Below are 14694 nucleotides of genomic sequence, written 5' to 3'. Positions count from 1 at the left end.
GTAATAAATTTTGGAGATTTTCCTGCAAGAATATTTTATGATAAAATAAGTTTTGTATTTTCGTTTCATAATATTTTAACATTTTATGTTTATTCGGTGATAATTTCCTATAAAAGGAAAAATCATGTATTCGAAACTATTTAAGTGGAGCCAGTCTACAGAACTGTCAAAAACCACGTGCGTTTTGTAAACAAACAAATGACTTTGTAAATATAACAATGTCTCAGAAACCATTAACATATGATGGCTGTAACTTTCTACGACAACGCCTTGTTTTATCAACCCTAAGTGGAAAGACAGTGAAGATAAAAGGAATAAGAAATAAAGATGACAACCCGGGATTGAAAGGTAAAACATCTCATCTACATGATACTTCCAACAATCATTAACGATTATGACTGGAAGGCGCTTGTCTGGGCAGTGTTAAAAATGAGAAAACTCATTAGGTGCAAAGAATAAAAATTACTACAGGTGCTAAGTTAAAAAACATAGTGAAGGAAGTTACTGCAGATGTACAGTGGCCAGCCGCTCAGCAAATATGTTGAGGCTGGGGCTGGACTGTACATATTGGGGAAGGCCATTCCATAGTCTGATTGTACGGGGGAAGAAGGAATTCATGTGGTATTGAGTACGGGACTGTGGAATTAGGTAGTTCAGGTTTCTGGTCGGAGTTAGATGGTTATGGTCGACGCATACATGATTTGTTCGGATTTTGTAAAAATAGATGAGGGAAGATTGTATGCGCCGTTGTTCTAAAGTTTGCCAGTTTAGGGTGTTAATCATCTGGGTTACACTGCTTGTATAGTTATAGTCGTTAAAGATAAACCGTGCAGCTGATCTTTGCACTTTTTCGACTTTGTATGAGAGGGACTTTTGCCAGGGGTGCCAGATGGATGAGCAATACTCGAGTTGTGGACGGACATAGGTGTTATAGGCTTTCTCTTTGACCTTTTTGTTTGTTGTCTGAACATTTCTTTTGATGAATTTAAGAGAGTTGTTTGCTTTAGAGGAAATAGTATTAATATGTTCAGACCAGTTTAAGTCTTTAGTTAGTGTAACACCTAAGTATTTAGCGGTATCGGTAGATTTCAGTTCCTTGTCATGCAGGGTGTAAGGAAACATGACAGGGTTTCGTTTGCGAGTAATTCTCAGCACCTCACACTTGTCTGGATTGAATTCCATTGACCAGTCCTGTTCCCACTTTTCAAGGGCGTACAAATCTTTTTGTAGTGTTTGGGCATCAGATGAGGACTTGACTGTAAGGTATACTATGGTATCATCTGCAAACAGTCTTGCCTTACTTCTAATAGAATCTGGTAGGTCATTAATGTAAGCCAGAAAGAGACAGGGCCCTAGGACGGATCCCTGAGGGACACCGGACAGGACAGGCAGGGTGTCAGAAGTGCAGCCGTCTACAACTACTCTTTGGGTTCGACCCTTCAGAAATGACTTTATCCACTGTGATACCAGAGGGTGGACACCCAGCTCATTAAGTTTAAATATCAATTTATTGTGATCAACCTTGTCGAATGCTTTACTAAAATCCATTACTATTACATCTGTTTGTTGACCTTGCTCAAGGTTGTCGTAAACTTCTTGTGTAAAGCTGATCAGTTGTGATTCACAGCTATGCTTAGATCTGAAGCCATGCTGGTACTGGCTTAAGAAGTCATTATTGTCAAAATGTGTCATGATGTTGGAGACTAGAATGTGTTCCAATAATTTGGAAGCTATGCAGGTGAGAGATATTGGCCTGTAGTTACTGGCCTTGGATTTCGGGCCTTTCTTATAAACAGGGGCGACAACTGCACTTCTCCAATCTGGCGGGACACAGCCAGTTTCCAGGGATGACCTAAATATAATTGTAAGGATGGGCGCTATCTCGTGGTGTAGCTCTTTTAGAACTCTTGGTGAGAGTTCATCTGGGCCAGAGGCTTTGTTTGGAGAGAGCCCCTGCAGGAGTTTATCAACACCCTCTTCTGTAACGGAGATCATGGGCATGTTGGGTGCTGAAGTGTTTGTAGTAACTTTTTTGCAGAGTTGCTTCAAACTGAGTGGTTGTGGTTTTGAGAAGACCGACTCAAATTGCCTATTTAGTATATTGGCCTTGGTGGCAGGGTCAGTATATGTTAGACCCTCATGCTTAAGAGGTGCTACACCACAATTTTCTGTTTTCTTATGTTTTATGAAGGAATAGAATTTCTTATTTTCACCTGGTTGTGAATCGTCCATGAATATGACTGATTCTAGGTAAGACCAGTATGAGTTCCTTAGCTGTTTTTGGATGCTATATTTAAGGGCTTTGAAGGTGTTACTTTTACATGGGGATTGGTTGGATTTCCTCAATTTAGTGTACATTTTATCACGCTTGCGGATTTGCCTAAGGATCTTGGGAGTTAACCATGGGAGGTCGCAGCGTGTCTTAGTAGTTTTAGTTGGAATGTGTAGAGAACTAAGTCGATTTAGTTCATCTTTGAACAGATTCCAATCTGAGGCGGGGTCAGAGTGGTCAGAATCAGCGAATTTCTTTCCAAACTCTGATAGGTCCCTTTTGAAATCATCCCAATTTGCTTTGTTAAAGCATTTTATTGACCTTTTGGGCTGGAGGGGACGGCCTATCTTTATGTTGATTTCATGGAAAACAATGTCGTGGTCAGATTTACCTAGACAAGGGATTGTTTTAGTACATTGAACTGGGGAAGGGAAGTTAGTGAGGAACAGGTCCAGAATATTCTCATTTCTGGTTGGGATCTTGACCATTTGCTGTAGATTAAAGGAATTTATCCTATCAATGAAGTCCTCATACATTTCCTTGAATCTGCATTTGGACTTGAAAAAGTGAAGAAGATAATATTATTTTATTAGAAGAAAAGCCAACAAGGTATCCACAACTTTATATATGGCTACCTTATCTATAGTCCAAATAGTAGTATGTTTTGGGACAGCATGATAACTTATGACTGTTGCTGTCCCCCTTATGCCCCAGTCATATATATATAACGGCCGCGCCATGCATTGTGCCTCGATTCTGACAACCATGAATTTGGAAATTTCAGACAAGTGCCACGCGCCAGCCACATGATAGCCCTGCTGTTGCCTAGTTGTAGCCCATTGTGACCCGACTGTCAGGTGATGACAAACATCAAAGTCTGGATTTATTTTGCTGTCGCCATGTTGTTGTGCTTAGTTATGCCTCTCTGCCGCCATGCTACAACCACGTTCAGCTAAAACTTATTACGCATTGGCTGGCTTACTGACCTAAATTACCAATGTAGCTATACGTGGTGGCCAAAACGTGACACTATGACCACTGCAATATCAACCGGCCAGATGTGCTATGGTCACCACATTGTTGCAACGTTGTAGTACATTGTTGGAAAATGGCAGCAAATTTTGAACAATAAAAATTTCCAGTTCACTCTTTGTCTTGTTTGATCACGTGTCAGCCACGTTGTTCTACGTTGACTCATGTATCCACTTTTCCCAGCATAGCTATACAAGGCGACTTAAACGTGACACTATGACTGGGGCATTAGAGGGATGGCAACAATAAAATATATCATAACATATAAGCCATCCCAATAATTAAGCTGTTCAAACAAATACTGGTAAGGCTACCTTAACTGATGCTTCTTAAATTTTGTAATGGCTTCCTCCATTAAGTAATGGTTTATAAATCCTATTGAGCTGTTTACCTTACCAGTAATGAGACACAACCCGCAGCACTGACTGACACAGCACTATGGTGAAAGTTTATGATTTTTTTTTTTAACTGTGGTAAGGTTACCCCAGATTCTTTGTAACCTCATAACTATCTTGTGTCTTAAGCAATTTGAAAACACAAATTGTAGGACTGGTGTGTTTTTCATGTTTTATGCTGGTATGTGTCTTCTCGTTTTGAGTCGGCAGTTTTGTTTATATACATTTCTTATATAGTCAGTTAAAAAAGCTCCTCTGAGCTTCTGATATTTTGTATGTATCTTACCAACTCAAAATAAATTTTGTCTTATCTAATAGCTCAGTATGTCTAAGAAAGTGGTATATTTACAAACAATCTGTAAAATTATTGATACATCATAGATTTACAGATTTTTTTATCAATAAATTTACAGATTTAATGTATGAATACTTAACTTATTTGTCCTCAAAATCGCTGGTTAAGATAAATTGTTATGTACCTGAAATATGCATAAAGAAAGGGCAAAAATTTGTGAGTTTCAGCAATTTTTGTCAACTTAAATTTTTTGGCTTTCTCAGTAAACTTACAAATAACCTTTATTTATGCACATCGTACGTTGAATGATTATATTCAACCAGCCATTTTAAAGAAAAAGTCATAATATCAGCAGTTTTCATGTACTCGGTCTTTATAAAGTGAAAAATCAGTAAATCTATAGATTATCTATAAATTTATAGATTGTATATATAACACATTTTAGACCTGCTCAAATCCAGAAAAAAAATTGACTGAGTATTGAAGTGGCAATACAGAAGTCCCCTACCGGTATAAAAAACAATTTTACTTGACCTTCAATAGTGACCTTGACCTTTGACCGACAAGCATGGGTCATGTGTGCGACACAAAGACTAATCATGGGTAGTAATAAAAAAAATCCTTCAATGCAATTAAGTCATGGGACGGAAACACATTTTTACTTGACCTTAAACAGTGACCTTGACCTTTAACTGACAAGCCCAGATCATGTGTTGACACATTGTCCCATCATGGGGAATGTTTATGTAAACCATTAAGATAATCCATCAAAGCATATAAAAGTTCAATAGTGACCTTGACCTTTGACTTACAAGAATAAATCATGTACTTGCATAATCTAAATATTGTCCTCTATTCACATACCAAGTTTTATGAACCTAGCTTGAATACTTTTTGAGTAAGTGCAGGATCAAGATTTGTGGACAGACAGACGGAGGGCATTCCTGTAGTTCCACTGGTAGGGGACTAATGATGATTCATCCAATCTGGTTGGTTTACAAAGTTGAAAATGAAGGCAGAACAATTAATATCTGGACTACAGATCACATTCTAACTTCCATGGCCGGCAAATACTGCTGAAAATGATACTCAGCTGAAATTTCTTTGTTTAACTTTTCTCAACATTATGTTGTGTTGTCAGTTAGAATAATATAAGAATAAAATTGTCTGGCAAGATTTTTGGTTAAGTTTTGATACATGGTTTATTTTATTTCAGAGATCCTGGAACAGTGTGTCTCTGGATACATTTTAGTAGCTTATGTAAAATATTGGAAAGATCTGTCATTTGTATATATTTCATATCATACTTTTCCTTATTTGTAGATTTTGAAGCCTCTGTTATCCGACTGCTGGACAAGTTGACAAATGGATCCAATATTGTTGTAAACGAAACTGGTAAGCCATACTGATCTCTTTTTTCTGTATGTATACAAATGTATCATTTAGATCTAGTTATTTTTACTTTAAAATATTTGCAGTGCTTCTATCAGTATCATTTGCATATTTTTGGTATTCCTTCAACAATAAGCAAATGTTGCATCCTAGTATCGGTAAGTGGTTTTCACATTATTTTACTGATTTTTACAGATATGATATACCCCTAGATTTTGAGTACTGGTCTGTAAATCTGTTTGTGCTATCATCTTTAGTTCTTCTAAGTGTCACACTTTTTCATACTATCACATTAATTGTGCAGACAGGCACAAGTCCTGCTATTGATACCCATCAGTGGATTATGGAGCTATAAATAGATTAAAAGTTAGAGAGTTATTAAAACAAAAATTCAAGAACTTATGTAAGGAAAAAAAATTGAGAAATGAAGAAAATTTAGCTGGATTTTTTTTTGTCCAATGAAAATGACTAATCTAATTGATTGACATATTTTAATATGAATACTTTAGACACAATGCAATGAAGAAAAGGAGAAGAGGCAGCTTCTATACTATATTTAATTTACTTTGTATTTTGACACATTTTTATTTTTGTTGATACTATTTGGAAGTCACTGTCATTTTATTACATGTATAGTATTATACAAGTATTTAGTTCAGTCATTTTTGTTGTTATCAGTAATATACCCATGAGATTAGAATAAATTTCTTTGGTCATTGGTCTTTCACCACAACTTTTTTATGAACAAATGAGGATATTATCTTACAGAATACTGTAGGTTTATGTATGTTATTTTTTTTTCAGGTACCAGTCTGTTGTATCACCCGGGTCTTCTGATTGGTGGAAAAATTGAACATGAATGTAATTTGCAGCGTTCGATTGGCTACTTCCTGGAAGTACTGCTATGTTTGGCTCCTTTCACAAAGAAACCACTGCATGCAGTTCTGACCGGCATCACAAATGATCAAGTTGATCCTTCTGTATGTCTGCATTGCTCAGTTTCTTACAATCTTTTGTAGTGTTAAAGCAGTGTTTACAGAAATTACCCTCTTAATTTTGCATTGATGTAAACATTATAGCTTATGACCTTGTACTAAGTGTACAACGTTAACAGGAAAGAGAACTTTTTTGTTAAATTTACATTTTATTGGAAAGAATAATCCTTTGCATGAAATTTTGTTGGTTTTTTTTACGAGAATGCTTATTTCATGGTACCGGTATTATAAATTTGTTGATTTCATCTTCTGGGTATAAAATGAATAGGCACTTTATTTGTTCGTTGTGATTTAATTCTGTCACTTGACACAGCCGAAATACATGAAAATTAGTCCCCGCACAAATATAACTGCTATCACAGTACGGTACTACCCCAACTGTAATTGTTGTGATCAGTAGTATGACTATGAAATATATCTGGTATATGTGTAAATTCTTCATTAACATGTGTGGGCAGAATGAGATTAATTTGGTTAAACTGTTGAAAACAAAACATCATAAATAGAAAATTTGTATGCTTTACATGTGTTATCGAAATTCAAGCTTGGAAATATTACATCTTGTGTTTTGTTCTGTGTACTGTATTGCAGTCTTACACAGAAACAAACAGATATCACCTTTGTCTTACATTCTCTGTTAGCATTTTGTATAAAGGTACACAAAATAAATAGTCTTATATTCATGAATATTCTTTGTTATTTAAATGAGTTTGATTTTGTGTTTCTATTTATAGGTCGATATGATAAAGTTGTCAACAATACCAGTTTTAAAGAGATTTTTGGGAACAGATGATGGCTTGGAACTCAAGGTTTACATATGAAAATACCTGCTAACTTTACATTTATATTACTTTACTTTATTCATGTAGTTTTAATTTACATGCAACATATATAAAGTGCAATGTTTGAACAAAGATTATGGCATTCATTCTTTGTAAAAAAAGTGGTTATACATTTCTTCAATTTTACATAGAGAAGAACTTAATATTATTATATTTACTGAATGTATCAATTTTGTTAACATGCTGTGTTTTAGATAAGAGGAGTGGTTGTCATGTGGTTAAAGTCTTGAATGCTCAAGCAGAAAGACAAACTTCATTTGGGTTATGAATGAATATCTTCTCATGTATGGTTTTATGCATCAATGCCATTGCTTATCACAAAATATATAACATTTTGTTCCTTTTCTTGTTGAATTGACAAAAGAATAGAGCTAGAATGTATCATTACATGGCTTCTTATGTAAGTTGCCGGTTTGTACTTTATGCTGTTGGCCGTATTTAGTTTAACTCTAAAGTCCGCTGGGTTAAAGTCTAACCTTGAAGAAAAAAGTGTGAAAATTTATTTTGATGTGATGTAATAAAACAAATTGGAATAGCTTTCCAGTGTGCAGCAGTAGACACTTATTGAATGGCTTGCCAGTCAATAGTCAAAACTATTGCCTGAGGTCCTAAAAGCTGGGGCCGATAGTTTTGACAATTAACTGGCAAGCCATTCAAAGATAATTGTATACTGTTACCGTCCCAGTCTAAAGTGTTTATAATATCTTTTATTTCTGACAGATCACCAAAAGAGGTGCTGCTCCGGACGGTGGAGGGGAAGTGTTATTTCGATGTCCATGTCGGCAGAAATTGAGACCATTACATTTCACCGAGCCTGGAAAAGTTAAGAGAATAAGAGGAGTTGCGTATCCTTTTGTACATTATGTTCTACATGTGTTTAATTTACCAGTGAAGTTATCTGTCGTTTTGACAATTTACTAATGAAGTAATCTGCCATTTCAACAATTTACTTGTGAAGTAATCTGCCATTTCAACAATTTACTTGTGAAGTAATCTGCCATTTTGACAATTTACTAATGAAGTAATCTGTTACTAATGAAGTAATCTGGCAATTTGCTAAAGAAGTAATCTGCAATTTTAGGGACATAAAAGCTCTTTAGGGTTGTCGTTAACAGAGGCTAGCCTGAAATTTGAAGTATCTTTACAGTTGGAGTATTCTTACAGTTATTTTTGCTAATAAGTAGTAATTCTGAATTAAACTTCTGTAAACAGGAACATACAAATCCTTAACAGTATATTTAGCTGGGTTACACGAATGTCTCCTGCCACAGCCAACCGTATTGTAGATGCAACAAGGAGCGTCTTAAATTCTTTCCTTCCAGATATTTATATATACACAGATCATATGAAAGGTGCACAGTCCGGGAAGTAAGTACATGTGTACCAGATTTATTGTGGTTTAACACCTAAGAAATAGTAAGCTGGCTTTGCCTAAAAAAACAGAGCTGTTAACAGTTAAACCATACTGCTTCTGACATGTTGCCTGGCCAAAGATTTAGTGGTGTTAGACAAGGTTTATGTTTTTCAACCTACTGAATTTTGCAGCTTTTTACCCTTTAGAAAGGAAGTCTAGTAACTGACAGCCATTTTGTAGAACTGAATGTGTTTAATGCTTTTTTCAACAGTATTTCAGCTATCAGTATTTCCTGGATTCTGTACCAGTACTAACCTGTTCTGCAAGTGACTGCTAACTTCTCGACACAATCAAGAGATGGAGGATAAATGATTTCAAACTTATTGTCTTTTATCAAATTTTTACAGAGAACAAGATTTGCACCCTCTCTTCTGAGCTGAGCAAGCAGGCTTTAAAGTGAAATGGGTAGTAAAAAGCTTTAAATGCATAAAAACAACAACAAACAAAAATGCTCTTCATATGTTGTTACAATCAGAGACTGTGTGAATACCTGGAACATAATACTGTAGTTGATGGTTGTTATTTGCATATTGGTCTAGAATATAGAATAGAATCTAATAAGTTACCATCTGTTGGTACTTCGATAATAACTTTAAAAAAATGGCAGACCTGTACAGAGCCAATCATTTTGTTGCTTTTTACCTGTAGATCTCCAGGGTTTGGCCTGACTTTGGTAGCTGAGACAACAGAAGGGGCTTTTTATGCAGCTGAGATGGTTTCTAACCCAAAAGGTTCAAGCGAGGGACCAACAGTACCAGAAGACCTTGGAAAAGAGGCAGCAAAATATCTACTGCAAGAAATATACAGAGTAAATAGTTGCTATTTTTTTTTTTGTCGCCATGTTAAACTGCAGCATGTGACAGCATTTGTCTGAAATTATGGTTTTTTGAAGATATTTTGAAATCTATAAGGGCTGAATACCTTCATGTCATGAAGCTGTCCAATTAGTTTTTAGAAACTATATAGTTGTCTTATGACTAAATGAATGAAAAAAGATAGGCTTTCATTTGAGTAATGCTTAATAAGAGTGTCCAGTATAAAAAGTTTGATTTAAAAATACTTTTGTTCTCAGAAAAAAATACTACCAAGCAAGCATTCGATATATGAGATAATTATACACTCCCGAGACTTTTGTCGAGCCCGCTTCCGGAAGCGAAGACATAGTTGTCCAAATGGCTGTTCGGTGTATGTGCGTGCGTGCGTCAGTCTGGATTTGTTTGTCCGGACCATAATTTTTGACATGCATGGAGCAATCTTGTTTATATCTGGCATGAATGTTAACCTCAGTGAGACGGAGTGTCATGCGCAAACCCCGGGTTCCTACCTCAAAGGTCAAGGTCACATTTAAAGGTCAAAGGTTAAATTCAATAACGACTGTCCGGAGCATTGCTTCTTCATGCATGGAGGGATTTTGATGTAACTTGGCACAATTGTTCACCATCATGAGACGGAGTGTCATGCACAAGAATCAGGTCCCTAGGTCTAAGGTCAAGGTCACACTTAGAGGTCAAAGGATACAAGAATGACGACTGTCCGGAGCATTTCTTCTTCATGCATGGAGGGATTTTGATGTAACTTGGCACAAATGTTCACCACCATGAGATGGAGTGTCATGCGCAAGAACCAGGTCCTTAGGTCTAAGGTCAAGGTCACACTTAGAGGTCAAAGGTCAGATACAAGAATGACTTTGTCCGTAGCATTTCATTTTCATGCATAGAGGGATTTTGATGTAACTTGCCACAATTGTTCACCATCATGAGACGGAGTGTCATGCGCAAGAACCTAGAATTACTTCCCTTTGTTGTTACTATAAACAGCTTATATTGTAACTTTTTTATTACTGGTCGTAGGGAAAAATCAGGACCACTTTTCTGTAGTACAACATGCATGTTACATCCAATTTTGAGGTGTATTTTGACCTGTCTCTACTGGTAAGGAATTTTTGTGGACTTGTAATTTTTTTTTTTTTTTTTTTTTTTAACTTATGTTATAACTTTTTGCAATCTTTTTTTTATTTGGCATAAATGTTTGCCTCAATGCGACAGAGTGTCGTGTGCAACTCCCAGTCCTTTGACAGCTGACGGGCTCGACATGTTGCCCATGGGCATCTAGTTTAAATAGTCATGTAAATAAATTCCTTAAGAATGCAGTAAGGGTAAGGGAAGCAACATCCATCAACATCATTTCTCATTTTTGTCTATATGTAATATTTGTGTCTGGTCCATCTTAACTTTCAGCATAATACTATACAAGTATGGTTAGGGAATATTTTAAAGGCATACCTACATCGTGTATTCTGTTACTTGTAGGGTGGATGTGTGGATTCAGTCAGTCAAAGTATAGCAGCACTTATGATGGTACTGGGTCAACAAGATGTTTCTAAATTACAAACTGGTCAACTTACAGATTATTCGTAAGTAGCAACTAAAAGATTATTCATAAGTAGCTAGAGTTATAACAGGCAGTTGTGTGGATATAAAGTATTTGTATATGGTAAATAATTAAACTGTTCTGGCATTTGCCCCTATTAAGCAGCTGCTTTTCACAAGCAACCAAATGTGACAAAAATGGCAGATATTACTAGCCTAAAACTAAATACTACTTTCTGTCTATTCTTTAGATGGCTGCTAAGAGTTTCAGTTGTATTAGGATTTTATTTAAATTCATAAGATGTGAAAGATGCAAAGACCAAAAATCTGGTGAAATAGAACATATATGATGAACTGACAAAATATACATTTTGGTCTTCTGCTGCTCTTGTGAGGAAATGTCTAGAATGAGCATGGCATGGTAATTGTCCATAGATAAATACCTATACTTGAGCTAAACATCTATAAAGAAATACTGTACAGATATGGTTTAAGTTTCTGTTGAGAGGAATTGGTATAATATACAAGAACACAATCATAGCTGAGCTCTATATACTAGTCAAGTTATATATTATCTACTGCAGTAAGTCTTAAATTTTGATGAAATTAGTTTATTAATTGAAAAATAACATAAGAAATATATAATCCTTGTATCAATGTTTAAATGTTCATATCAAAATTAGCTTTAGTTTTTAAATCCCACTTGAAAACAACACAAAGGTGAAGGAGAGAAAAAAAGCAACTAATCAAAATGAAAAATATCATGAGCTTTATCAGTTGTGTATTGATACACTTACCAAAAGTTGTGATACACTTCCATATAATGTTACTTTGCAAGTTAACCTTTAGTGTGTAAACTATTTCCAATTTTGGTTTGGATGTGTTAAATACAGCACAGAGATCCTTTCTAAATTTAGTTAATATTTACACGTATTCAATAAAATAAAATGCTTCAACAGGTTTCTTTTACTACATTTTTATTTCCTTAAACTATGAAGTGTTACTTAAATTCCCTTATTGAATTGTTTCAGAAATAAAATAGCACTTTGCTTTCAAATTTGAACCCTAATTTGATGATATAAAACTTTATCAAAAGGATATTGCAGGCTATCCCATTGTCACACCTCAAGGTTGTCTAACACATTAACATTTTAATAAAATGTTCTTATTTTCCTGCATTTCAGCATACAGTATCTACGACATATCCGAGACTTCTTCCAGGTCATGTTTAAAGTGGAACCTAAACCTGTAAGTGAGGATGAAGAAGACTTGAAACTTGGTGGAGAAAAACTCCTGTTGACTTGTGTAGGAGTGGGATATTCAAATCTTAGCAAAAGAATTACATGATCTAAAAAAATATGTATTCAAATCATGGCATGTTTAAAGTGAAGAAGAATCTGTGTAGAAAGTGGGATGAATATTTACAGACTTGGAACCAAAAGGATACTGTAAAAGTTCAGACTGGGTTAGGTAGTGCTGGTTCCCTACAAGACCAAGAGCTGATTTAGGATACCAGTCTTGAAACTCCAGCATTTGACTGGTTGATTCTTAACTCCATTTTTGATAGGCTAAATGACAGGGTGACAATCCAAGACTAGTTTCCAAACTCACTTCAAATCCATAGAGATAGGGGACTCCGTCCACAACTAGGAAATATGTTTTGCATGATAACATGAATAAAGACATTAAAATCCATTTGACCTCCACTTAAGATTAATGTAAAGAAGTTGTTCCTTAATGCAGAGATCTAGTTTCTGCTGATCAGATTAAGTGACATATGTCTTGCTGTTTTGTGCAGTGATGAGATTTTGATAAGCTGAGTAACTGAAATGTTGTTAAGAAATGAGTTAACTTGTCATTAAATATCAGCTTATTTTCAAAACTTGTATCCGTGGAAAATATGTATCTTGTCTGGGACTTCAGAAGAGCTGATGCCACAAAGTGTTCATGTGTTATTTTCTTGTACTAGCTTGTGGAGTAAATAAATGATTTGATTTACTCATAATATCTTGTGCGTTTTGCTTTGCTGTTATAGGTTACTGAAAGACATAATGTTTCATTGTAAACAAAACAAATTTTGATTAAACTTATTTCAAATGCAGTGTGTAAGTAGCTAGCTCTTAAATATGTTTGCCATCCACTGGTTGGTAAACAATTTAATTTCTGGTCAATAATTAGAGAATGTTTTGGCCGGTAATAATCAAATGTCATAGGATAAGTATGTGAGAAGTAGATGACGCCAATTGTTTCAGGATTCAGTTTGTGAAAGTTCAAGGTCACAATGACCTTGAGACTGAAAACTATTTCTGATCAATAAGAAAAGTCATGGGCCTACAGTAGCCAAACTTTATGGGATTTTTTCCTATTGTCTGTAGATGTCCCGTACAAAATTGTGTCAAAGGTCAAGGACACGGTGGCTTCCAGGCTGAAAAAGAATTCCAGTCAATAACAGTAGCACACTTTGGCCTTGAAGTCACAAATTTCATAGGGTGATTGCCTGTGGTCAGTGGGTGACAACTCTTGTTTGTTTAAAGTTCTATAAGACAAAGATCAAGGTCACAGTAATCTTCAGACCTCAAATGGCCTCTTCTGATTGAGCCTCTTAAAACTTACTTCGTAGCATAACTTCTATAGCCAGTTGATGCTTCCTATTGATTAACCTTTAAGTGATTTTGCCTTTGCGACCAGTGCAGATCAAGATCAGCCTGGCTGATCATGGTGTGCACTGTTCGATATTCAGTCAGTAAATTTTCAGTGAACAGCCTTTTGATTGATTGATGGACCAAGCCATTTTAGAAATTTACCAGGGTAAAGGTAAAGATCAAAACTGATTAAGGTCAAAATCACGGCATACTTGATACTAAAACTTACACACCATTTACTGTGGACAGGCCATCATTAGAATCATATTGTGTTCTACAAGTGTAGGTGAGGCCTAATAGCCGTACTCTATCTAATTCTGTCTGCTGTGGAAGTCATGATTCAAACAGCTAGTGTTGTCCTAAATTTAAGTACATTAACTGTAAACGAAATGAAAGGTCATTTGAACGTTATTATGAAACATTAGTCAAATTGGAAGAAACAAGATAGGCTCGAAGCGATACCTCGACCTGTAAGCTAGATGGACAGAATAGCGATATGTTGTAGGCTGATTTACAAATATGGAACCCGCTTGTTGCCTTCGTTAAGATTTTAACGCTTTTTTATTCTTTGCCGTTTTTAATGTGCTATAAGCCAAGGTCTGTCCATAGTAATTAAAGATACATTCCTTTTGAAAATCGATATATGAAAATCAATACCATCAAGGCGTTGTAGAACTAGTATGGTTTTATTATAAATTGGTCGAAAGCAATGCTTTAAATTTACCCGAATATAAACTGGAATAGCAGACGTTCTAACGTCGTAAAAGAGAACTAGAGTACTCTACTTTAAAATGTACGTTTTTCATGGAAAAAGAGCATTGTGAATGAATTCTAGTATAAAACTGCTGGGTTTTTTGTAACTTTTCCGGGTGTTTTAACAGGAGGGTAAACGTATTACCGCCCCACAACGGATGAACGGATAATTTAAAAGAAAATGACATCAGTGTGATAAAACAACATTCCCGCGCATTTTATGGAAATTAAAAGACGTTTAGGAACAGTATTGTATTCATTTATTAGTTTTTTACGCGTTTTATGCTAGAATA

General features: G+C 35.5%; 1 protein-coding gene across 1 annotated transcript; it reads left to right on the top strand.

Annotated features, from left to right (window-relative positions):
- The first annotated feature begins 139 nt into the window (after positions 1-139).
- LOC123524028 (RNA 3'-terminal phosphate cyclase-like protein) lies at positions 140-13011 on the top strand. The gene is made up of 9 exons (XM_053539324.1): positions 140-348; positions 5318-5389; positions 6191-6366; positions 7116-7190; positions 7944-8068; positions 8466-8591; positions 9286-9445; positions 10947-11050; positions 12191-13011. Exons 1-9 carry the CDS (start codon positions 219-221, stop codon positions 12351-12353), a joined length of 1131 nt encoding a protein of 376 aa, XP_053395299.1. The 5' UTR covers positions 140-218; the 3' UTR covers positions 12354-13011.
- Positions 13012-14694: the final 1683 nt, after the last annotated feature.

Source organism: Mercenaria mercenaria, chromosome 3, assembly GCF_021730395.1.
Source record: "Mercenaria mercenaria strain notata chromosome 3, MADL_Memer_1, whole genome shotgun sequence".
NCBI lineage: Eukaryota > Metazoa > Mollusca > Bivalvia > Venerida > Veneridae > Mercenaria > Mercenaria mercenaria.
This window is presented reverse-complemented; position numbering and strand designations above follow the sequence as displayed.

What these genes read in the sequence shown, in the direction of transcription:
- LOC123524028 (XM_053539324.1), top strand. Translation starts at nt 219, where the DNA reads ATGTCTCAGAAACCATTAACATATGATGGCTGTAACTTTCTACGACAA. An exon ending in TATTGTTGTAAACGAAACTG is followed by an intron (nt 5,390 to 6,190) that starts GTAAGCCATACT and finishes TTTTTTTTTCAG; the next exon opens with GTACCAGTCTGTTGTATCAC. An exon ending in AAAGGTGCACAGTCCGGGAA is followed by an intron (nt 8,592 to 9,285) that starts GTAAGTACATGT and finishes TTTTACCTGTAG; the next exon opens with ATCTCCAGGGTTTGGCCTGA.